Here is a 24,567-nt window from a genome sequence, read left to right as displayed (position 1 = left end):
AGTTCTAGAACTTGCAAATCCAGTCTTCTCAAAACTGTTGCATAGCCCTCCGACCCAACCCCAGACAGACTTCTTTAAAACTTATTTCCACTCAAGCTTTGCACATCCTACTTTTCTCCTCACTCCCATCCCCATCTTGGGGGAATCTAACTCTTTGAGCTAGTGGTGAGTAGCGGGTAAGAAGAAAAAAAAATTATTGGTGAAACTCAAAAGGCTTTCTATCCTTGTAAATTTAATATAATTTTATTTTCAGTGGCTCTTTGCCCTTGCCACTTGGTGGGGGGGGGGAATGGTGGGAAGACTCGGGGAGGTGGAGCTTTCCCTTGGATTTTGGGAAAGGGGAGAGAGCTCCTGGGGTCCTTTTTAAAAGGCCCTCCCCTCATTTCCGGCCGCTGCTGCCAGCCTTGGCTGGGCGCCTGGATCCTGTTGCTATGACGACAGGAAGAGGCGGTGGCGGCAGCAAGCGATGCTGTGGAGAGATGGAGGCTAGTGGGGGTGGGGGGGGTGGCTTTGAAATGGGGATGGGGGTAGGGAGCAGGGGCTGGGGATGCGGGTGGGGGAGGAGGCAGGGGTATCCTTTATCTCCAGCCTCCTTCATTCATCTGAGACTGGCCCCTCTCCTATTTTTCTCCGGCTTCCTTTTGATGCCTCCCCAGTTTCTACCTCTGTCTCGTTCCCTGGGTCTCCCTCTCTCCCAGTCTGAGTCTCTCCCCATCTGTGTCTCTCTTTGGGTCCCTCTCTTTCCTTCTGCACCTGCCTTTCTGTCTCCAGGCACCTTCTGCCACTCAGACCCCTCTCCCCTAAATTTTTAAAATTTTCTCTCTCTTCTCTCTCTCTCTCTCTCTCTCTAGCATTCTTCTCTCTGTTAAGACCTTTGCCCCATCCCCAATTTCTCTCCCCACTTTATTTCTTTCCTTCTCTCCCTCTCTCTCTCTCCCATCCTCGCAGTCTCTCTCTGTCTTTCTCTCCCCATCTGTCTCTCCTCCCCCTCTCTGGATGACTCTCTCACTGTCCCTTCTTTCCTTCTGTTACCCAGATCCTGACCCCCCATCCTCTCCCTCGCCCCAGTCTTTCCCCATCCCCCATTTCTTCCCCAGTCTCTGCGTTTCTCTGTTTGCATCTCTGCCTCTGTCCCCTTCTCTCTCTGGATATTTCTCTGTGTGTGTGTGTGTGTCTCCCTCTCCAACTTCCTTCTGCTACCAGCCGCTGCCTCCCCCAAATTTCTCCCTCCCCCATTTCTGTTTCCCCGACTCTGGGTCTCTCTCTTTCCGCTTCTCCTGGCTCTGTCTCTCTCCCTCCCTCTCTGGGTCTCTCTCTTTTTCCCCAGCTTCTTTCTGTCACCCAGACCCTGCCCCCCCATCACTTCCCTCCCCCCCATCCATCTCCTCTCCGTGGCTCCCCCATCCTCAGCGGCTCCCCTCCCCCTCCCTCCCTCCTCCTTCCCTCTCTCGTCCTCCAGCTCCGCACTTTACCCAGCGACACGGGAACCAAATTGTCTCCTCACCTTTTTTTTTCCCCCATCCCGACCCCCTCTCCCTCGGGGCCCGAGCTCAGAGCTGCCCCTCAGCCTCCCCTCCCACCTCAACACCCCCATTCCCCGGACGCCTCCTCATCTCCACCCCCCAACCAGGTCGGACGCCTGGGTCCCTCGCTGCTGGGGGAGGGGAGCAGTGAGAATTGGGAGCCACAAGGGTTTTTCTGGGGGGGTTGCCGACAGGGGGGCTCAACGTCCCCTCCCCCGTGCATCGGAGAGTTGACCTATCGTTAACAGAGGTGAGAGAGATCTTTTTATTAATCGGAGGTGGGTGGATGTAAAATGAAGGCTCCGTGACCCCCCTAATTCTGGAGGAAGGAGCTGGTCCCCTTGAGAGGGAGAGGGGATGATGACCCCCCTCACATCCCGGAGCTTTCGAATTGGGGGGGTCCCCTGCTCCCTCCTTTGCTGCCGCTGACAGATGGACTAAAGGAAGAACCCCTAAAACCAAGCAGAGTGCCCCCCAAATCGACAAAATGAAAAGATCTTCGAATCTTTATATGATGGAGAATTTCCATCATTCGCCTCCTCTCTCCATCCCCTCCTTATCCCGGGTCCTAGGGGGCCCAGCAGGGGAAGGGGTACATGCTGCGGTCACAGGCTCACCCTCCCACCCCCCTTGGAGGCAGAAATCTGCTAGGACAGTGGAGGTGGTGGTGCTGGTGGTGAGGGGGCACAGACGCGGGGAGAAGAGGCCGAGAGATGGAGAGGAGAGGAAACTCAGCGTCTTTCTGGAGAGGAAAGACAGGAAGGGGCCAGAAGTGAGGACAGGGAGGCTGGGGATGTCAGCGTCCAGGGCACTGTTGAATGGGGCCAGGGCAGGGGCCGTGCGTGGGCAGGCAGGAGTGGAGGTGAGGAGAGAACACACGTGCGGGGCACTAGGCCCAGTTGCCATGGAGACACCCCCCCCATAGACAACCTTTCCAACACCCCTCCTTGGAGCAGACCCAGTGAGGGCCAGCTGATGGGGGCGGAAGAGGCCAAGGTCACCCTGGTACTGGGACCCAGAATCAGGTTGGTTGGTTTGTTTGTTTGTTTCCTCCTCTAAGGCTTCCAGGCTCTTAACTAGAATAGGGGGTTTGGGGGAAGGAGTCTAGGATAGATAGAGTGAGCGGTGGAAGCTGGTAAGGGATGCATGCCTGGAAGGAGGGTTGGGGTAAGGTGGAAAAGGCAGGGCAGGGGGCGTGGTGATGGGGTGCCGTGGGAGAGGAAAATGAGTGGACCCTTGGTGGGTGCAGAGTGGGAAATTATTCCCAATTGAAAGAGAGTTGTGGTCTTGTGGATCAAATTTTTCGAAGGGGCACTGTCTACGGAGGGGATCTTTTGAAACTCGGAAGAAAACTGAGTGTATGGTGTATGTTCCTGCACAGGTGAAATAGAAGGGGGAGTTCTGGGGCTGTTCCCAGGAGGGGAAGTCTCAGGGAGACATGAAGGGGATTCTCCTGAGCCGAAGCCATGCTGGGAGCTAGAGTAGGTGCAGGAGGGGGGCAAGAGAGAAGGGGGTTCTTTGTGAAGTAAGAGAAGCTGGGAGCTAGAGTAGGTGCAGGAGGGTGGCAAGAGAGAAGGGGGTTCTTTGTGAAGTAAGAGAAGCTGGGAGCTAGAGTAGGTGCAGGAGGGTGGCAAGAGAGAAGGGGGTTCTTTGTGATGTAAGAGAAGCTGGGAGCTAGAGTAGGTGCAGGAGGGTGGCAAGAGAGAAGGGGGTTCTTTGTGAAGTAAGAGAAGCTGGGAGCTAGAGTAGGTGCAGGAGGGTGGCAAGAGAGAAGGGGGTTCTTTGTGAAGTAAGAGAAGCTGGGAGCTAGAGTAGGTGCAGGAGGGGGGCAAGAGAGAAGGGGGTTCTTTGTGATGTAAGAGAAGCTGGGAGCTAGAGTAGGTGCAGGAGGGTGGCAAGAGAGAAGGGGGTTCTTTGTGAAGTAAGAGAAGCTGGGAGCTAGAGTAGGTGCAGGAGGGTGGCAAGAGAGAAGGGGGTTCTTTGTGATGTAAGAGAAGCTGGGAGCTAGAGTAGGTGCAGGAGGGTGGCAAGAGAGAAGGGGGTTCTTTGTGATGTAAGAGAAGCTGGGAGCTAGAGTAGGTGCAGGAGGGTGGCAAGAGAGAAGGGGGTTCTTTGTGATGTAAGAGAAGCTGGGAGCTAGAGTAGGTGCAGGAGGGTGGCAAGAGAGAAGGGGGTTCTTTGTGATGTAAGAGAAGCTGGGAGCTAGAGTAGGTGCAGGAGGGTGGCAAGAGAGAAGGGGGTTCTTTGTGATGTAAGAGAAGCTGGGAGCTAGAGTAGGTGCAGGAGGGTGGCAAGAGAGAAGGGGGTTCTTTGTGATGTAAGAGAAGCTGGGAGCTAGAGTAGGTGCAGGAGGGGGGCAAGAGAGAAGGGGGTTCTTTGTGATGTAAGAGAAGCTGGGAGCTAGAGTAGGTGCAGGAGGGTGGCAAGAGAGAAGGGGATTCTTTGTGATGTAAGAGAAGCTGGGAGCTAGAGTAGGTGCAGGAGGGTGGCAAGAGAGAAGGGGATTCTTTGTGAAGTAAGAGAAGCTGGGAGCTAGAGTAGGTGCAGGAGGGTGGCAAGAGAGAAGGGGGTTCTTTGTGATGTAAGAGAAGTCAGGGTGGGGGGGGAGGCTCTTATAAGTTCAAGAGACAGCGGGAGGTCGAAGTGAGCTGGGGAGATCTGGAGTTGGGGGCTTCATCCCCATAACAAGGGCTACAGAGAGGCGATTTGGAGGTCGTGGGAGATGGTGGAAGGGCAGAGGAATGGGGTGTGGGGATGCTGGGTAGAGTTGGGGGGATTTCCTTCCACAGCAGTGAATATACAGGTCATCAGAGCTTGGGAGATTTCTGAATGGAGAGGAATTTGGGGTCTGGAGAAAGGGATTCCTGTGAGTAGAAAATGCCGTGCAACTCACGGAAGAGATTTTTCTTAATGGAGGAGAAAGTGATGGCTCTGATGAGTTTGTCTGAGTTGTAGAGCTACTGAGGACCAGATTTGGAAGACTCCTGTAAGCAAGCGAAAGAGTGGGCTATTTTCCTTGAGTCAAAGACGTAGCAGGGGATGGGCGAGTGGTCCAAGGAAGACAAGTGGGGCGGTTAGAGGGAATGTGATGGAGATGGGGGCATTCTTCTAAACCAGGGGGTCCAACGGTGTTGGATTCTTTAAAAGAATCCCCCGGGGGAAGTTTTAAAAACCTAGATGCTCAGGGCCACACCCCAGACCAATGAAATCGGAATTTCTCAAGTATCAGTATCCTCTGGTGGTTTCAAGGTGCCCCCAAGGTTGAGAACCCTGGTCCAGAGACATAGGGTTCTGAGTGGGGTAGGGGTTCCCATGCAGAGGAGACTGTGGAGGTGGGGTGGTAGTGATGACACCCGTGTGGTTTTCTGAGCTGTGCAAACCGTGGCGATGAGTTTGGAAGATCTGGGTTTTGTTGTGTTTGTCGTTTTTGGTTTTGTTTTTTGCAGCTGAGGAGAGATTGAGAGATTTATTTTTCCTAAGTAGAGGCCATAGTAGGTGAAGAGGTGGGCCTTGCAGGGGAAGGTAGGGAGTGGGTAGAGCTTTATGAGAACATGCTATAAGAAATGAGGAACAGGACAGGGGTTCCTGGGGAGGAAGAGGCACTGGGGGCTGGAGTGAGGGACGCTTTCCCTGTGGGGAGGACGGTGAGACCAGGGGGGCAGAGCTGGAGGGGCCTGGAGGCGTGTCCTACGACACTCTCAGGGATGCCTGGGGTATGTCTCAGAGTGGGATTAGTGGGAAGAATTTCTTGGACACAGGGAGATTGTTTTTCAGAGAAGTGGCAGTGGCAAGCAGAGTGGAAGGAGTTTCTTCAACCGAGGAAAGAGTAGGGTTTCTTTGGGGGGCTGGGATGCAGGTAAAGGGGTATCCAGGGAGGTGAGCCTTCCTGTCTAATCCTTTATCTCGCTCCCTGCCCTCCACCAGCTGGCGACCATGGCTGCCTTCTGACCCCGTCCCCGGCCGCAGCCTCTTCTTCGCCGCCCCCTCCCCAGCCCCTGGCCCCGGGCCCCCCACTTCTGCCTGCGCTGTGACCCCCCCAGCCGCCGGCACGGCCCCGCCCCCGCTGCCCCGGTGGTGGCCCCCGGCCCCCCGGCTGCCCGTGGTCAAACTGGAGTCGCTGAAGCGCTGGAACGAAGAGAGGGGCCTCTGGTGCGAGAAGGGGGTGCAGGTGTTGCTGACCACGGTGGGCGCCTTCGCAGCCTTCGGCCTCATGACCATCGCCATCAGCACGGACTACTGGCTCTACACGCGCGCCTTCATCTGCAACACCACCAACCTCACGGCTGGCGACGACGGGCCCCACCACCGCGGGGGCAGCGGCTCCTCGGAGAAGAAGGACCCCGGCGGACTCACGCACTCGGGCCTCTGGAGGATCTGCTGCCTGGAAGGTAGGGTGGAGGGGGCCTCGGCCTTGCGCGCCTCCATTTGCGGCCCCGCCGCTCGTCCCCTCCGCGGCCGGCTGGGCTTCCTCCCTGGGAAATCTCCCGGTTTCCTGCGGTCCCCACGGCGGGTCTCCCGCCTCCTCCTGCTGCTTCTTGCCACTCCTGCCCACACACCCCCCACCCCCCGCCACTCCCCTCCCGTCCTTTCCACTCTTCTCTGCGTCCTGACCCTCTTCTGAATCCCGCCCCCCTCGCCTCGACCCTCCCCATTCACGCCTCTCCGTCACTCGGCACGTCCTGCGCCCCCTCCGCTCGCGACCCCCCTAATCTTCTCTTTCCCTCATCCGTGGGGAAAGCCCCCTCCCTCCCTCCCTCTCAGCCCTGTGGGTGCCTGGCCTCCCTGCGCGAGGGGCTCCCTCTGCCTCGATTCCAGCACTGGCACCCTCTGCTTTTCCTCCCCGCTTCCCTCTCACCTTGATCTCGACCCCGCGCCTCCTTGCCCTTTGCAGCTCCTCTCCCCCACGTCCTACCTCTGCGCTCTGAGCGCCCCTACCGCTTATGGCCCCAGTCACAGCGTCTTCGCCATCTCCTCCGTCCCTGTGGCCTCACTTTGGCTGTTTGTCTCCTAGAACATCGTGCCCTAGCTGCCCATAACTCATGGCCCTGTCCTCTTCCCTCTGTGGCTTGTCCTCCGGTAGGTCTTGTCCTGCTTGCCTCTCCCATCAGGCCTCCCAGCCTCCCCCACTAGTCCTGGTCCTCCGCGGTCTTTAGATGGCTCTGCCTCATCTTCCCTCCCTTCATCCTCCCTTTGACCTCCTCCTTCCAGACCCTGTTTCTTGACGCTGAGGCCACCGCCTCTTCTAATCTCCATCTTTGTTCTTTGCTCGGTCCTACTCTCCTTCTTGCAGGCTCCCTCCCAGCTAGCTCCCTCGGCCTCCCATCTCCCCACGCCAGGCCTCTTCCTCTCAGCAGCTCCTCTGTTCTGCTCTCAGCTTTGCCATTTCTTTCCACGTAGCATGGAAGTGATGGGCTGGGAAGCAGGACACCTGGGCTCTAGTCCTCCTGTGCATCTAGCCCCCTGTGTGATCGCTATCTTGTCACCTCCCCAAGCCTCAGGGCCCTGGTCTGCAACGTGAAGGAGTGGGACCAGCCAATCCCCAATTTCCCCCTCCAGGGCCAAAAAGATCAAAATCCCTTCACTTCTCTTTTTATCCCTCTCTTTTCCCCATCTTTTCCTCCGCCGTTTTGCTGGGCACTCTTTTTTTTTTTTTTTTTTTTTAATTTTTGGCTGCGTTGGGTCTTCATTGCTGCGCGCGGGCTTTCTCTAGTTGCGGCGAGCGAGGGCTACTCTTGGTTGCGGTGCATGGGCTTCTCATTGTGGTGGCTTCTCTTGTTGCGGAGTGCGGGCTTCAGTAGTTGTGGCACGAGGGCTCAGTAATTGTGGCTCACGGGCTCTAGAGCGCAGGCTCAATAGCTGTGGGGAAGGGGCTTAGTTGCTTCGCGGCATGTGGGAATCCTCCCGGACCAGGGCTCAAACCCGCATCCCCTGCATTGGCAGGTGGACCCTTAACCGCTGCGCCACCAGGGAAGTCCCTTGCTAGGCACTCTTTTTTTTTTTTTTTTTTTTTTTAGGCACTCTTGATGAGCAAGGAATGTTATTATCTCATTTAATCCTACGGGGGGGGGCAGGGCACCACCCTCCTGTTGTGGATGAGGAAACTGAGGCTCAGAGACGTTAAGCCACTTGCCCAAGGTCACCCAGCTGTGACTGGGGAAGAGCCAAGAGACCTCAGGTCTGATGGATGGGATTTGCAGATATGCTTTGTCTGATGTGCGGAGTGTTTAAAACTGAAACCAAAATCTGAATCGGTTGCCAACATTTAAAAATAGGGAGATTGCACATTGAAAATCCGATTTCCAGCTTCTTTTGAACTAGTGGAAGATCTGACAACATGGGGCCGGTATCCTGCAGTGGCCACGGTTGGCTGGATCCGAGTAGCAGCTGCTTCCTCAGATCAGGCATGAGGGTCTCCCTTTCTCCAGTCACCTCTGGTCCCTATTGCCTCACACCCATCCAATTTTCTCATTATGTTATAATTTGACACCCAGTTTCTCATTATACACTGCTGGACAGTGTACAACAAATAGTAATCATTCCATGTATTCATCCCCTCCTCAACAACCACTATTTATTGAGTTTATACTATGTGCCAGGCACTGTTCTTGATTCTGGAGCTATAGCAGTGGAAGGAGAAAAAAACCAACAACAAAGAAACCTGTTTTTTTTTTTAACTTTTTATTTTATATTGGAGTATAGCCAATTAACAATGTTGTGATAGTTTCAGGTGCACGGCAAAGGGACTCAGCCATACATATACAGGTATCCATTCTCCCCCAAACTCCCCCCCATCCAGGCTGCCACACAACACTGAGCAGAGTTCCCTGTGCTGTACAGTAGGTCCTTGTTGGTTACCCATTTTAAATATAGCAGTGTGTACATGAAAGATCCCTGTTTTTATATGTCTTATATTCTAGAAGGAGAGACAGATAATAAGGGAGATAAGTAAGTACAACATCTAGGGTGTTAGAGCTGAGTGCTAAGGAGGAAAATGAGCAAGGGAGAGGATGGGAAGTGTTAGGGGCAAGGGTGTGAAACTGGAGAAATTGGAGATAAAGGAGACTGAGCAGGTGACGTCTGAGGGGTGGGCTAAGTGAACGCAGAGATGGAGCCATGTGGCTTCTGGAGGGAAATGCTTCAGGCTGTAGAAACATTGCTCAGGCTCTGCAGTGGGAATGTGCCTTGTGTTTGACCATCAGGGGAGGCCCGCGTGGCCCAGGCAGAGCTGGTGAGCAGGAACGTGGTAGGAGGTGTAGTCAAGGCGATAACACGAACTTCCAGGTCCTGGAATGTAATTTGCTTTCCACATCGGAGGTTTGTGAGTGGAGTGACAGGAGCTGGCTTAAAGGCTAAGGGCATCGCTCTTGCTGCTGTGTTGAGTATTTAGGAGGAGAGGAAGAGGGAGAATGGGAGGTGGCTTATCTGGGGTGGGAGCCGTAGAGTTTGGGTTTGAACTGCGAGTATATTCTGCCGCTACAGCGGGCAGGAATTGCTGATGGGGCAGTTGTAGGATATGAGAGAGAAGTGTCGGGGTGTCTCGAAAGCAGGGTTTCCCAACCTCAGCGCTGCTGACATTTGGGGATGGATAATTCCGTGTTGCGTCAGTGGGACTGGGGGTGGGGGGTGCGTCCTGCGTGTTGTAGGATGTGTATCAGCATCCCTGGGCTCTACCTTTTAAACACCAGCAGCATCCACCGGTGTGGACACCAAAATTGTCAACTGTCTCCAGACTAGGAATAAAATCGCCCCTAATTGAGAGTCACTGCTCCAAGGCTGTGGCCTGAGCACCAGAGCACGTGGTGGGGTAGGGGTGGGGGAGATTCATCTGCTGGAACAGCTGGTATTTTATCGTATTTGTTTTATTTTCTCTCACCCAATTTATTATAAGGAGGGCTATCACGAGCTCAGTTTTGGACATGTTAAATTGAGGTGCCTTTACCAAAAAAAAAATTACAAAAATAAATTGAGGGTGCCTATTCGAGATACTGTGTAGGACAGGAGTCAGTATAGGAAAGGACCCACAAAGTGCCATACAGTCAATTTCTTAGGCTTTGTGGGGCGTGTGATCTCTATTGCTGCTACTCCTTAAAACAGCCAGATATGATGCGTGAGTGGATGAGCGTGGCTGGGTTCCAATTAAACTTCCTTTACAGGCACTGACATTTGAATTTTACATCATTTTCACGTACCACGAGATAGTCTTCTCTGACAGTTTTTCAATCATTAAAAAAAAAAAAAAGTAAAACCCATTCTTCGCTGGATTTGGCAGGCTGGGTTCAGCCCATGGGTCATAGTTTGTTGACCCCCTGATCTAGGATGTTAGCGATATGATATATGAGGTCAGAGTTCAGGGGAGAGTCTGGACTGGTGGGCGGGTCATGGCATGTGGATGGATGAGCAGAGACAGAAACAAACCAAAAAATTAGTTGAAGGGCTGAAGCCTGAGCTAGTCCAGTATTCAAAGACGATCAGAGAGATGAGGAGAGCCAGCAAAGGGAGCTGAGAAAGGAGTGACCACAGAGGTTTGGGGAAAATGAGGTAAGTGGGTCCTGGGAGCCAAAGGAATTGTGTCAAGCAGGAGGTAAATGAAGGTGGACTTTATTGTTATTATAGGCATCATTCATGTGCCACTGGATGCTCACAGTAACCCTGTGTACCATGTACCACTATTACCCCCATCTCCTAGAAATGAAAGCTTAAGGCTCAGAGAAGGGAAGCACCTTTCCCAAGGTCACACAGCTAATAGGCAGTAGAGTCTGGATCTGAATCCAGGTCTCTTTTGTTTCCCAGGAGTCAAAGCAATATAACCACTAGCCTCCATCCTATCGGGGATCCAGGGGTGTAGAAACTGGTCCCCCCCCCCCCCCGGGCCATTGTCCCCTGAAGACGCTCTGTCCCCAGGAATTCTTAGGTCCCATCCTCATCTCCCTCCAAGTCTTTCTGAGAAGTGCAGTAGAAAGTAGTGATTGGGACATAGACTCTAGAACAAAACTGATTGGGTTACCTCCTGTCTGCCATGCACAGAAAGGTGACATTGAGCCATATATTCTACTTCTCTGTGCTTTATTTCCATCATCGGTGAAATGGGGATTATAATAGCCCCTAACCCACAGGGCTGTGGAGCAAATTCAATGAGTTATTACATGTAAAGCATTCAAAAGGCCAGCAGGCACAGGGTAAAGGCTAGACTATGTAGTTTATATTCTGTTATTCTTCTTATTATTATTATGAATTCAGATGACCAACCCCTGAGTTTCCCCTCCTTGATAACCCAGAAGTCCCAGCCTCCCAGCCAGCACTGCCCAGTAGAAACATCACACAAGCTGTCTATATAACTTAAATGTTTCTAGCAGTGGCATTAAAACAAGTACAAAGGGGAAGGTTCAATGAATCTAATTTAATAAATACAATTTATACAATATAATACATTAATATAAAAGTTAGTAATACATTTTATTTAACCAACCGTAGCCAAAATATTATTTTAACATGTTAGCAATATAACGATTATTAATGAAATAGTATGCATTTTTCTTCATACCAAATCTGAAATCTGGTGCCTATTTTACACTCACACTCTGTCTCAATTGCCACATTTCAAGTGCCCCAGAACCAGCCCCAGGGCTGGGGGATCCGTATGGGTCTAGCTCCCTTCTCAGGAACTTCAGCCTCCAGAATCTGGACCCACAGCCCAATTTATTCGAGCGGACTATATAAAGCCCCTGTGCTCAGCACTCTGCACGCCTTATTATCTCACTGAATCCTCCCAGTTGCTCCAGGGGGAAGGTATTATTATCACCCGAGTCTGTCAGAGCAGGAAGCTGAAGGCCAGAAAGGGGAAGTGAGTCAGCCACGTGGCCACCCAACATACGAGGGGCAGAGCCCTAGTCCTCACCGCAGCACCCACCCCTACACACCGCCCCCCACCCCGCTTCCCCACTCCCCCCACCGCTGCCTGCCCGGGTCTGTGCTAGGCGGGCCCTGGGGAGACTCAGAGACGCATCACCACCATCCCTGCACCTAAGGAGCTCCCGGCCCAGCCGGTCGGATAACACGCAGAGGCATGCGGCATAACCCCCGTGCATTCTGCGCTTGACTCTGTCATTCGTGTGTCACTGAATGCTCACATACCGCATGCGGTCGCTATCACCAGCCTCATCTTCCAGACGAGGAAGCCGAGGCTCGGGGGTGTTCAAATCCCCAAAGCCACACAGCTGGGAAGCGGCAGCCCTGGCTTGCGAATCCCGAGAATGTGACTCCAAAGCCCGTGCTGTGGCCACCATAACCACTACACTCTACTGCCATAAATATGCTCACCTCTGGGACTTCCCTGGCGGTCCAGTGGTTAGGACTCTGCGCTTCCACTGCAGGGGTGGGGTTGATCCCTGGTCGGGGAACTAAGACCCCTGCAAGCCGCATGGCTTGGCCAGAAAAAAAAGAAAACGAAAAAGAAAAAAAAAAAGCTCCCCTTTGAGGCCCAGAGTCTCCTCCCCATGATTCACCATCTATAGAACTGAGCAATTTCTTCAACTCTATGCCTCGGTTTCCTCACCTGTAAAGCAGGGATACTATCACTGCCTAGTATTTCTAAGGGCTGGTCATGCGTACTGTGTTAATACCTACCTGTCAAATGCTTGGAGCCGTGCCTGGTGTGGTTAGCCCTCAGTAAGTACTGATTATCATTACTGCCAGCATGGCTAGTCTGTGGAGAGTGCATGCCGTGTACTCTCCATGCTCAGTCTCACTGAACTATCATTCACGTTTTGAGAGAAGTACTATAATCCCACTCAAGAAAGGAGAGAACTTGACCCCCCCCTACCACACCATACTGGATGTGCTGGTGGGTATACACCTGCACTCAAAAGGTATATCTTCTTTCATTCATTCAATGGCTTTTTTTTTTTTAAGTAAAATGCACAGAATGTGAAATGTACCATCTTAACCTTTTTTTTTTTTTAACTTTTTTTTTTTTTTTTAATTTATTTTTGGCTGTGTTGGGTCTTCGTTTCTGTGCGAGGGCTTTCTCTAGTTGCGGCAAGCGGGGGCCACCCTTCATCGCGGTGCGCGGGCCTCTCACCATCGCGGCCTCCCCCGTTGGGAGCACAGGCTCCAGACGCGCAGGCTCAGCAGCCGCGGCCCACGGGCCCAGCTGCTCCGCGGCACGCGGGATCCTCCCAGACCAGGGCCCGAACCCGTGCCCCCTGCACCGGCAGGCAGACTCTCAACCACTGCGCCACCAGGGAAGCCCCATCTTAACCATTTTTAAAAGCACAGTTCAGTAATGTTAAGTAGATTCACATCGGGTACCCAAGCTCCAAAACTTTTCATCTTTCAAAACTGAAACTCTGTACCCATTCTTCCCTGCTCCCAGCCCCTGGCACTCATCATTCTACTTTGTGTCTCTGTGAATTTGATGACTCTAGATATCTCACATGAGTGGAATCATACAGTATTTGTATTTTTGTGACTGACTTATTTCACTTTGCATAATGTCTTCAAGGTTCATCCAGGTTGTAGCTTGTGTCAGAATTCCCTTACTTTTAAAGGCTGAATAACATTCCATTCTACGTATATGCCACACTTCATTTATCCGTTCACGCGTTGATGGACACTTAGGTTGCTTTTGGCTGTTGTGAATAATGCTGCCACGAAAATGGATGTACGAATATTTCTTAGAGACCTTGCTTTCAATTCTTTTGAGTATATACCCAGAAGTGGACTTGCTGGATCATATAGTAATTTTAATTTTTTGAGGAACCTCCATACTATTTTCCATAGCGACTGCACCATTTTATATTCCCACCAACAGTGCACATGGGTTCCAATTTCTCCACATCCTCACCAACACTTATTTTCTGTTTTGTTTGTTTGCTTGTTTATAGTAGCCATCCTAATGGGATGGTGTCTCCTATCCATGAGAGGGTATTTCACTGTTGTTTTGATTTGCATTTCCCTAATGATTATTGATATGGAGCATCTTTCATGTGCTTGTTGCCCATTCAATCATTCATACATAAAAATATTTATTAAGCACTTACTATGTGTTAGGCATTGCTCTAGATGTTGAAGAGTGGTGAATAGCCTATAAGCTTACATTCCAGTAGGGGCAAACTGCTGTGTGTTTGAATTCTGCTTCTACCACCCATCAGCTGTGAATTGACGAACCCTTGTTATGCCTCTGCTTCCTCATCTGGACAATGGGTATATGGCGTGGTATCAGCTGAACAGTTAATTGTGTTCCAGGCAAAGTGCCAAATCTCTATACCTGGATTCAACCCTCACAACAACCCAGTGAGGTAGGTCCTAGTAGCCCCTTGTTATAGGAAAAGGGATTGAAGCAAATTGGCCCAAGTAAGGCCAACAAGGTCACAGAATAAGGACATGATGGATTCAGACTTCATTATCAAGCAGTGTGACTCCAATTCTCAATGTTTGGTCACTGCACGACACCAATAACATTATCTATTTCATCTATTTCGTGGATCTCCTGTGAGCTCCGGATGAGTTAATCCACCTAGGAAGCACTTAACAAATGGTAGCTCTTAGTGGAATTATTCACTGCCTTATAGTCCTTCTTTCCAATCTTTTCCTTTACCCCCATTTCTTTCCGTGTCATCTTTTGCCTCGAATCTCCCCTTCTGTCATCCTTATATTCATTCATAATTTAATTCTTTCAACACTCATTTCTTGAGGCCTCCTTTGTGCCAGGCAATGCTAGGGACACACGGAGGAATCAGACCCCATGCCCTCCCCCTGCAGGAACTCCTAGCGTGCTGAGGAAGAAGATCATAAATCAAACCAATGCATGCTAAAAAGGTGGTAGTGCAGGGAGCTGCTACACCCCAGAATGGGTGGGAGGTGTGTGTGTGTGTGTGTGTGTGAGCGAAAGCGTCCTCAAGCCGGTGTCCCGTGCGCTGCTCGCTTGCAAGGGTAAGTTTTTCGCCAGTGAAGAATGTGAGAATGTTCTGCAGCATTGGGCAGTGGCCTGGAGGTTGGAAGGAGCCTGGAGGATTGAGGAAACAAAATGTATTTAAATTTATATTTATTTATACATTGGCCTGCAGCTGTGTAAGGATGTGGGTTCTGGGGGGAAGGAAGGGGCTGAGACTGCAGGACCCTTGGAGGCATACTGCACCCCTAGCGTGCCTCTGCTAGCTCCGACCTCTGCATCTCCTCACAGAGGACCCCAGGTGCAGTGCGCAGAGAGCCGGGGAATCCCTCTCCCATATGGAGGATTGAAGAGACTACAACCCCAGTGACCCACTGGGGCTTCTCTCTCCTCACAATTGGACTCGAAGACTTCATAGGGCCTCATGGGAAGTGTAGTCCTCCTCGCCCTCTGCCGCCTCTTCGTTTTCCCACGCATTTTCAACCGATTTTGAGTTGAAGGGTGACGACATGGCTGAAACCAACGCCTTCTTTCTTACAGAGGTGGAAACAGAGGCCAGAGAGACTGTCCCCGTACAGGTTACAGGGCAAAAGTTCTTGTGGCCTTTTAGTGAGTGTTGGATGATTTCCTTCCTTCCTTCCTTCCTCCCTCCCTCCCTTTTCCTTTTTTCTTTTTTTAACTGGTAGGGAAACTGAGGCCCGGGAGGTTTAAAGTTAGTCCCAGGTACACAGACAGGCTCAGGAGCCAGCACTTCCTGTCTCCCAATCAGAAGGGGTTTGAGGAAGGGGAGGGTCTTTTCTCACCCGGGGTTCCCCCACTCTTAAGTGCCCACGACTATCACCCCCATTCCCCTCCAGGGTTGAAAAGAGGCGTCTGCGTGAAGATCAACCATTTCCCGGAGGACACGGACTACGACCATGACAGCGCGGAGTATCTGCTGCGTACGTGAGGGTCGGGGACAGAGTCGGGGGGCTGCCGGGCTTGGGCAAGTGCGAGGGGAGAGGGGGCTGTGCTGCGGCACTTAGAACCACACGCAGAGATGAACTTGTCAGCCAATCCAAGCCCAGATACTGAGATCCTCTGGTCACCGATTGGCTCAGTGGTCTCTCTCCCGCCCCCTCCTCTCACCTTGGGGCGGGCTAAGAACGGATCCCGGGAGCTGATTGGCCGTCGTGATGGCCTGGGTACTCGAGGCAACTCAGCGCAGTGACTCTCTGGGTTGGGATTGGCCACTGCGCCCTGGGGCCCTGAGGCAATCTGCGGCGCGGACGGGCCATTCTAGGAAGCTGGCTCGGGAAGCCTGTGGTGGGATTGGTAGCTACCCCAGGAACGCGGCAAATCCAGAGTTATGATTGGCTGCGGCCTCAACCGGGCTCAGAAATCGCACGATCTGGTTGCCTAGGGTTTGGGAGACGATGGAAAGGACTGTAGAGAGAGGGGGGGAGAGAGAGAGAAGGGAGAAAGTAAGATAAGAGAAACCCAGAGCTACAGATGAAGCCAGGCAGAAAGGGGGGTGGGTGGGAGGGAGAGAGGTATTTTGAGATTTGATAGAAAGATCTGGAGGAAGGAAAAAATGCGCAGAAGAGAGGAAGGGAAAGAGCGTGCGAGAAGGAAAAAGGGAGGGAGAGGGTCCACAGAGAAATAGAAAAGTTCCGAGGGGGAAAAAAAGAGAGTGGGAGAGTGATTAGAGAAATAAAAGGGAAGAAAAATATGCCAGGAGAGAGAAAAATAGAGGAAGAAAAAGACACAGAAAAAGAGAGAGGCAATCAGATCGAGAAAGAGAGAAATTTTAAAGAGGAGAGAAAGTGAGACAATAACAGAAAACAACCAGGCAGAGAAGGAGAATTGTAGAACCAGCGAGAGAGAAGCGGAGACGGAGGTAGCAGGAGGCGCGGGGCGCCGGGGGGACAGGCGGCCGTGTCTGACGCCCTGGTTCCCACCCCACCTCTCTCCCCATACTCTCCTTTCTTCAGGAGTCGTCCGGGCCTCCAGTATCTTCCCCATCCTCAGCGCCATCCTGCTGCTGCTCGGGGGTGTGTGCGTGGCGGCCTCCCGGGTCTACAAGTCCAAGAGGAACATCATTCTGGGAGCAGGGATCCTGTTCGTGGCAGCAGGTGAGAGGCAGAGGGAGGGGGCGGCCCACCTGCGAGCGCGCACGTGTGTGTGCGCGCGCGCGCGCGCCTGCACAGCTACCCTGCCCGGGCGCTCCCTGGGGCCCGGAGCCTTCCTAGGCTCTTCCCAAGCTCCATCGCCACCCGCTGGGCGAGGTAGGTGTCGCCTTACGGTAGTCTTCTGGGCGAGTGAACCCAGCACAGACAGGTGTCTGTCTACCGCGTAATCCGGGATGCCAGGAGTTTAGATTCCAAAGCTCGCGGTCCAGGAGACGGAAGGGGAGGAGCTTGGGGGAGGGGGTGGGGCCTTGAGGCTGAATTGCCGTCTTGAAGACAGAAATGACAGACGTGAGAGGGAGAAAGTGATTTGGATTCAGATGGGGAGGAGCCTGCTCTAGGGGGCGGGGCCTCGTGGGCTCCGGTGTACCCAAAAAGGGTCTGGTCCTGCGAAAGCATCCAGACCAACCCGGTAGTGAGGCAGGGCATTAAGGGGCGAGACGCCCTTTCTACTCGAAGTGAGTAGTATTGGGAAATTCGAGGAGTCAGAGCCTTTCTGAAGGGATGGAATCCAGAGGAGAAGGGGCAGGATTTAGCATAAACAGCAGGGGATGCTTTGGGGATGGATCAAGATCTGCAGGGGGTGGGGCTTGGAGGATTTGAAAGACCGGGCTAACTACACCTGGGACGGGGGAGGAGCCTGACCGCGATCCTCAGGGGGCGGGGTTTAGCAAGCTGGAGGCGGGGCTTAGAGTAGCCGGGAGACCTGCTTTAGTAAGAGTAGTATGGGGAAGGCCTAGAATAAATGATAATCATGAAAGAGTTCAGATCAGCCAGAGCCAGAGCCTAGAGAGAGTGGGATTACCTCATTAACTAAACGAGCAGAGTGTGAAGCCTAGGGAACACCAAGATTTATAAAGTTAAGAGTGGAGTTAGACCAATCAGGGTAGGGCCAGGAAACCCCAGCCAGGGTCATCTTATCAAGGGCAGAGTTTAGGCCAGCGAGGGAAGGGCCTGGACCATCTGGGGAGGAGTTTAGACCATCTGGGGCAGGGCTTGGGCCATCCCGGAGGGATCTGGACCATTAAGGGTGATCCTAAACCTTCTGGGGTGGGCCCTGGACCAACTGGGGTGGAGTTTAGACCAACCAGGGTGGGCTTTCGACCAACAGAGTAGGACCTGAATTAGCTGGGGATGGTGGACCATCCGAAGCAGGATTTGGGGCCCTTCGGGGCGGGGCCTGAGCCACCTGGGAAGAAATTTAGACCATCTGGGAAGGGGCTTGGACCATCTGAGGGTGGAGCTTAGGCCAACATGGCGCGGGGCCTGGGCTGGCCAGTGGGCGGGGCGGTCTGGACCATCTGGGGCGGGGCCTAGACCATCGGGGGTGGAGCTCAGACCAGAGCGGGACAGGGCCTGGGCCGGCGGGGACGGGCCGTGGGCGGGGGCGGGGCCAGGGGTGGCCTCGAGGCTCCCGTCTGACCGTCCCCGCCCAGGCCTGAGCAACATCATCGGCGTGATCGTGTACATCTCGGCCAACGCGGGCGAGCCGGGCCCGAAGCGGGACGAGGAGAAGAAGAACCATTACTCGTACGGCTGGTCCTTCTACTTCGGCGGGCTGTCGTTCATCCTGGCCGAGGTGATCGGCGTGCTGGCCGTCAACATCTACATCGAGCGCAGCCGCGAGGCGCACTGCCAGTCTCGCTCGGACCTGCTCAAGGCCGGCGGGGGCGCGGGCGGCAGTGGCGGGAGCGGCCCCTCGGCCATCCTCCGTCTGCCCAGTTACCGCTTCCGCTACCGCCGCCGCTCCCGCTCTAGCTCCCGCTCCAGCGAGCCGTCGCCGTCGCGGGACGCGTCTCCCGGCGGCGCCGGGGGCCCGGGCTTCGCCTCCACGGACATCTCCATGTACACGCTCAGCCGCGACCCGTCCAAGGGCAGCGTGGCCGCGGGGCTGGCTAGCGCCGGTGCCGGCGGCGGGGCGTACGGCGGCGCGGCGGGGGGCGCGGGGGGCGGCGGCGGCGGCGGCGGCGGCGGCGGGGCGGGCGCCGAGCGGGACCGCGGGGGGGCGTCCGGCTTCCTCACGCTGCACAACGCCTTCCCCAAGGAGGCGGGCGGCGGCGTCACGGTCACGGTCACCGGGCCGCCCGCCGCGCCTGCGCCCGCCGCGCCCGCGCCCGCCGCGCCAGCCCCCGGGACCCTGGCCAAGGAGGCCGCCGCCTCCAACGGCAACACGCTCAACAGGAAAACCACGCCCGTGTAGGGGCGCGACGGGGGGCGCCGAGGGGGGCGTGTCCGGGGCGCGTGCGCGGGCGCGCGTGCAACGAGGCTGCCGGGGGTCGGGGGCGCCCCCCTCCTTCCCCGTGAGCGCGCTGGAGACTGCTTGGTGCTCCCCCGCGCCCCCTCCCCACCTCTCGGGCGTGGGGGAGCGCCCGCCACCCTCCGAATCAGGGACCCTGAGGGAGGGGGAAGGGAAGGGAGGGGGCCGTTGGGAGGGAGCGTCGTGTTTTATTTATTTATTTTTTGTGGGGGGGGAGGGGGGAGGGCTGTGGTGTTTTCTGCAGTTTTGAGATGTTTTCTTTTTAATGTTTTGCTGTGTGCATGTGGGGGCGGGGCACGGGGGAGGGACTCCCAGCCCAGCCCAACTCCTGGAGAGGGACCCATAACACACGACTATATAGTTATACCTGCAGACTATATATATGCTCTATGTAAAGAGACAGAAAGATAAAAGAAGGGATGCAGAAAGGCAAAGTGACAAGGGACAGACGTGGTCATTCGTTCACTTCTTCATTCATCCTTCCACAAGGGTTTTAAAAGCACCTGCTATGTACCAGGATGGCGCTGGGGAGGGAACGTAAACAGTCCCAGAGACAGACTTGATCATTCATTACCAGCAATTTATTTGTGTACTTAAGTGCCAGGCATTGTGCCGAATGCTGAGCCTACAGAAGGAGGGAAGTCAGATAGGGTCCCCAACATCCTCATAGAGTTTACATCTTGTGCATGAGACAGACGTTAATCCAAGAAATGCGTACACCACAGTAAGTTACAATTAGGGCAAAGGAGAAATCCGAAATGCTACAAAATGCTCCTGCAGGGAGGCTTAACCCAGTTTAAAAGGAAGGGATATTTTAGCTAACACAAAAGGATGACAAGAAGCCAGCCAGGTGAAGCTGGAGGGAAGTGTCTTAGCCAGAGAACAGCATATGCAAAGGCCCTGGGGCAGGAAGAGCTTACAGAGAAGGCTAACATGTACGTAGTGAGCCACATGCAGATGGAACAAGATGAGGCTGGAGATGAAGGCAGGGCCAGACTGCCCAGGGACTTGTAGGTCAGGTCAAGAGTTTAGATTTAATTTGAGGGCAGTGGGGAGACATGGAATGGCTTTAAACAGGATCATAACATGAATGGTACAGAAAGGGAGGAAGGAACTCAGAGATGAGAGTGAGAGGCAGAGACATGCTGAAATACAGCATCAAACACAGGCACTGGCCCTCCAAACTCTCACTCGTGGGAGGGAGCAGATAATCACACAAATACTGAAGCACAGGCATGGTGTCTGGTGTGCAGGAGAAACACTAGGACTTAGAGATTCATGTTTCACTCATCCATTAATTCAGCCATTCACTCCTTGACGTTTTTGAGCATCTGCTAATGTACCAGGTAGTGTATTGGTATCAGGATCCCCACTGGTGCTCTCAAGGAGGAGTCAAAAACAGAACTCCAGGCAGGGCAGTCGGTGCTGTAACAGGGACCAGGATGGGCAGCTTGACCAGAGAAGAAGAGACAGAGTGACCAACTGCCAAGAGTGGGTAGTACTTGGGGAAACTTCCTGGAGAACATTAGACCCAGGCTGGGTTTCAAAAGGATGAGTGATGAAGGGGGTGAGGAAAGCTTTCATGGGAAAAAAAACAACTCGAGTCGGCTTGGGGGGGATATAAGAGCATGATGTATTGGGGACAGGGCTCATCCTTTGGGGATGCAGAAGGTCAGGGTAGGGGTGGGAGATAAGACCAGAGAAGCAGCTAGAAGCCAGAGTCTAAGGATGCTAGGGTTCCAGGCTGAGGAGTTTGGACTTTATTCTGAGGGTAGCAGGAGACACGGGAGAGTTTGCAGCAGGTGAAGAGCAGGGTCAGATGTGGGTGTCAGAAGGAGACGCCTGGGATGTGGGAAAGGGCTCGACAGGAGGCCAGTGCTGGGGGGTAGATGAGAGAGGATGGTACTTGAGCTGGGAAAGGGCTCTGGGGGTGGAGGGATGGGGGGAATGGATTTGAAGGTCACTGAGGACACAGAAGGGACAGTGCTTAGTGGGTTTCCCTTCATTTGCTCAGCAAATATTTCCCAAGGCCCCCCATCTGCCAGGCCTTGTGATGGCCTAGAAGACTGGAGGGCAGGGGACCCGGGAGGGATTCCATGGGGGCCATGTTGGAAAGAGATGCTGGGAAACAGAGGAAAAGGAATACAACTAGCGGGACAGAGGGGAACTTAGTGTAGGGATGATAAATGGAGAGAAGGACCGGGAGAGACAAATTTGGTGGGAGACGGGGCCAGAGCTGGCTAGGGGGTAGTGGATTCTAGAGTCCAAAGGCCAAACATAAAGCAAGAAAGAGGTGGAGGATGGGCAGAAGGGAGAGCTGTGGGAAGGAGGGAAGGCGGGGGAGGAAGGATGAGAGCAACGGAGACCAAAACTAGGTGAGTCACAGGGACAAAGGAAAAGGTCAAAGACACAGGAAGTTGATCCAGAAAGGAGAGGAAAACGGACAGGAGAGAGATTGCCACCAAGATACACAAGTCAAAACAGAGAAGTCTCAGAGATGCAAAAAAATATATATATATACACAGAAATGGAGGGGTAAAGCTGCAGAGAGAAATGCAGAGATGTGCCCAGAAAGAAACGTGGAGACTCAGAAGCACGCACAGGGTATAGGATCCATCTATTTCTTTTGTTTGTTTGTTTTCAGTATTCAAGAAAGTTATTGAGTCCCAACCTGTTCTAGACCAGTCTAGGTGCAAGGAATGTGGTATGGAACAGATAGCCAAGGTTTTGCTCTCCTGGAACTCACAGGAGAGACAAACAATAAACAATAAGAATTTCAGTTGCAGAGAAGTGTTTTTGAAATGAAGCAGGAAAGAGAGTTCCCTGGTAGCGGGAAGGTGGTTAGGATTCCGGGCTTTCACTGCCATGGCCAGGTTCAATCCCTGGTGGGGGTAACTGAGATCCCGCCAGCCACACAGCACAGGTGGGGATGGGGTGGGGGGAGAGCAAAGCAGGATGTGGCGACTTTAGTGGAGGAGCCTCAGGAAAAACCCACTGCAGCCGTAACAGCAGTGGGTTGTGAGAAGTAAAGGCACTCGACAAGCATTCTGGCCAAGCAGAGACAGCACAGAAGCCCTGAGGAGTCGCCGATTATTGAGGAGGCCCCATGGCGAACAGGTGAACAAGGATGAGAAAATTGGGGTGAGGTCAGAAGCGTGCGCTGGGGGCCCGTCACATGGGGGCTTGTAGCCCTGGGAAGAAATTGGAATTTTATTCTAGACTCAGTGGGATGGGCATAGGAATGACATGCTCCTATTTTTATTTATAAAAACAAAACAAAATAACAGAACCGCGTCGCTGTGCTGAGGATAGATTTAGGAGTGAAGGTGGAAGTAAGGAGTTAAGAGGCTGTCGTCCCTGGCTAGTTGAGGCTGATGGTGGCCTGGACCAATGTGGAACTGGTGAGGGTGGAGAAAAATGGAAGAACAGGAAATGGGATTTTGGAGGCAAAGCCCGTGGTGGTGGCGAACTGGATGTAACAGAGGAGGGAAAGAAAAACCAAAGAGAGAGAAGAGAAAAACTCTCTTAACTGTGTGAAGTTGGGTGGTGCTTCTGTGTGTTGCCTGGAAAAGGGTCACCGGGGGAAGGGATCAGGTGGGAGGAGTCAAGCATCCTCCTTGGGCCATGACCAGTTAGAGGCCTGTGAGAAACCCAAGCTGGGGTATCAGATAGCCAGTTGGATATGTGAGACTGGAGCTTGAGGGAGAGGTCGTGGTTGGAAATATAAGTTTTGGAAATGTCCACATATAGGAGACAGCATATTTAAAGCCTCAGGACTGGATGAGGTGACCTAGGAGATGAGTGTGGACGACAGAGAAAGAACCCGGCCAGAGACTCGGGGGCATCTGCATGGTGGGGGACGGGGAGGAAGATGTAGTTAAGGGGGCAAGGAGTGACCATGAAGTAGGCAGAGACCAGTGCTGAGAACCAGAAAAGGATCCGTGGGAACCAGAAAAGTGGCCACGGGTTAGATAACATGACCCTGACACGAGGTCATCGCCGTGCAGCGGTAGGGACTGGAGTTTTGCTTGAGTGAGTGGAAGGAAGAGATTGTGGGAGGGGAGGTGGAGGGAAAGGGAGGCCAAGCCATCCTTTTGGTGTGAAAGTGAGAAGAACTTTCCCACCAAAGAAAGTTCATACCCTTTCTGTGAAAGGAGAGAAAGGGAGGCTGGCAGACGGGGAGATGGAAGAAAGAAAAATAACCCCCGAGAGGAGAGAGCCATTACAGCAGGCAAGACTGAGGAAGATGGGGAGGCCCAGGGCCGGGAGAGGAAGATGGATTCAGGAGGCAGGGCAGAGGTACTGCAGGAAGGTGTCTGATTTCTCAGAATGGAGACGCTGGTGGATGTCACCCAGCCCAATTCCCATCTCACGTTGCTGCCAGCACCAGGCACTTTCTCAGATTCCCCTCTGAGTCCTGCCAAGGCCTGGGAATACCCGGTGAGGTGAAGGAAAGAACAGGTTTCACTCATTCATTTAAGAAATAGTCCCTGAGGCCTTCCAGGCACCAGGCCTTGCAATCTCAGAGCTGGAAACTCAGATCCGAAGACAGGCAGTGTGGCCAATCAGCATGCAGAGGGAGGTGTGCTCTGAAGGGGGGGTCCTTCCCTAGCTTGGGAGGGGATGTCTGTGTGTCACCATCTCCCTTCATCCATCCATCCATTTGCCCATTCATTCATTCATGCAGATCACCTACGCACACTTCCTAAGGCCTCCTGTGTACGCCTTTTGGGCTGGGTGGTGCTGAGGACAATGAGATGGGGTTCTCTTACACCCGAGCCCTGCCAGAGGCTGATGGGAGAGCCAGACACAGATGTACACGATCACAATCACATCCCAGGGCAATGCATGCTCCAACGGAAGCAGCACAGGACGCCCGGCGGACAGAGAGGGTTAGGATGCACCGGGCCGGCTGGAGCAGTCAACCATGGGCAAAGGAGTTGGTGAAAGGTGGGTCCCCCCCTGGGCCATCGCAGAGGGACTGAGGGAGGGAGTGAAGGGTAAAGATCAGGCCCTGCTGCCATTCCACACGGCTGTCCCCGTTCCTGTCCCTGGGGGAGCTGAAACTGCATGGAAGGTCCCCCGGGGGTGCCCCGTCTAATAAACTCAATGCAGAGGACTGTGGCTCTGGTTCCCACGCCCCTGACACCAGCTTCTCCCTGAGGCCGGCCCTTTCTACCTCCCGGGGAGCGGAGGACCCCAGCCCGGGACTCTGTCTTTCCATCCTTCAAGATGCAAGGGATTTGGGCCCCAGTCTTCTCCTCCTCAGACCCAGGGGTCCAGGCCCCCGGCCCCTCCCCCCTCAGACCCAGGGGTCCGGGCCCCCAGCCCCTCCTCCTTCAGACCCAGGGGTCCGGTCCCCCAGCTCCTCCCCCCTCAGACCCAGGGGTCCAGGCCTCCAGCCCCTCCTCCCTCCAGTCTCACGAGTTAAAGTCCCCAGTTTCTTCTCTTTCAGGGACCCAAGACCCCCGGCCCCAGCTTTCTCCTCCCTCATACCCAGGGGTTGAGGGCCCCCAGCTCCCCCTCCCTCAGACCCAGGAGTCCTGCCTCCCTGCCCCTCTTCCCCTGGACCGAGCAGTTCGGGTTCCCAGCCAGGCCTGCTCCGGACCAAAACTCCTGGTTCCCCGCCCTGCCCCCTCTCCCGCCAGCTGGGAGATGGGACCCTCAGCTCCCGCCCTTGCCCCTTAAGGAAGTAAAAGTCCTTTCGGTCTCCAGCGGGTCGGGACCTGG

General features: G+C 53.9%; 1 protein-coding gene across 2 annotated transcripts; it reads left to right on the top strand.

Moving 5' to 3' along the window:
* The first annotated feature begins 530 nt into the window (after window positions 1-530).
* On the top strand, window positions 531-18,900 carry CACNG8 (calcium voltage-gated channel auxiliary subunit gamma 8). 2 transcript variants are annotated; one of them, XM_082436606.1, is made up of 6 exons: window positions 531-1,773; window positions 2,480-2,548; window positions 5,448-5,911; window positions 15,270-15,353; window positions 16,386-16,526; window positions 18,017-18,900. In XM_082436606.1, exons 2-6 carry the CDS (start codon window positions 2,499-2,501, stop codon window positions 18,778-18,780), a joined length of 1,503 nt encoding a protein of 500 aa, XP_082292732.1. In that variant the 5' UTR covers window positions 531-1,773; window positions 2,480-2,498; the 3' UTR covers window positions 18,781-18,900. The 2 variants fall into 2 exon arrangements, with proteins under 2 accessions (XP_082292732.1, XP_082292731.1); XM_082436605.1 differs by having other exon boundaries at window positions 531-2,548.
* Window positions 18,901-24,567: the final 5,667 nt, after the last annotated feature.

This window comes from Balaenoptera physalus, assembly GCF_965194825.1.
Source record: "Balaenoptera physalus genome assembly, chromosome: 19".
Taxonomy (NCBI): domain Eukaryota; kingdom Metazoa; phylum Chordata; class Mammalia; order Artiodactyla; family Balaenopteridae; genus Balaenoptera; species Balaenoptera physalus.
Note: the sequence above shows the minus strand (reverse complement) of the source record. Positions and strands in the feature narration are given on the sequence as shown.

Excerpts from the sequence above, each read along its gene's own strand:
- CACNG8 (XM_082436606.1), top strand. The coding sequence starts at position 2,499 with ATGGGGGCGGAAGAGGCCAAGGTCACCCTGGTACTGGGACCCAGAATC. Across the intron at positions 5,912-15,269 it reads GAGGATCTGCTGCCTGGAAG|GGTTGAAAAGAGGCGTCTGC; the intron begins GTAGGGTGGAGG and ends ATTCCCCTCCAG. Across the intron at positions 15,354-16,385 it reads CAGCGCGGAGTATCTGCTGC|GAGTCGTCCGGGCCTCCAGT; the intron begins GTACGTGAGGGT and ends TCCTTTCTTCAG.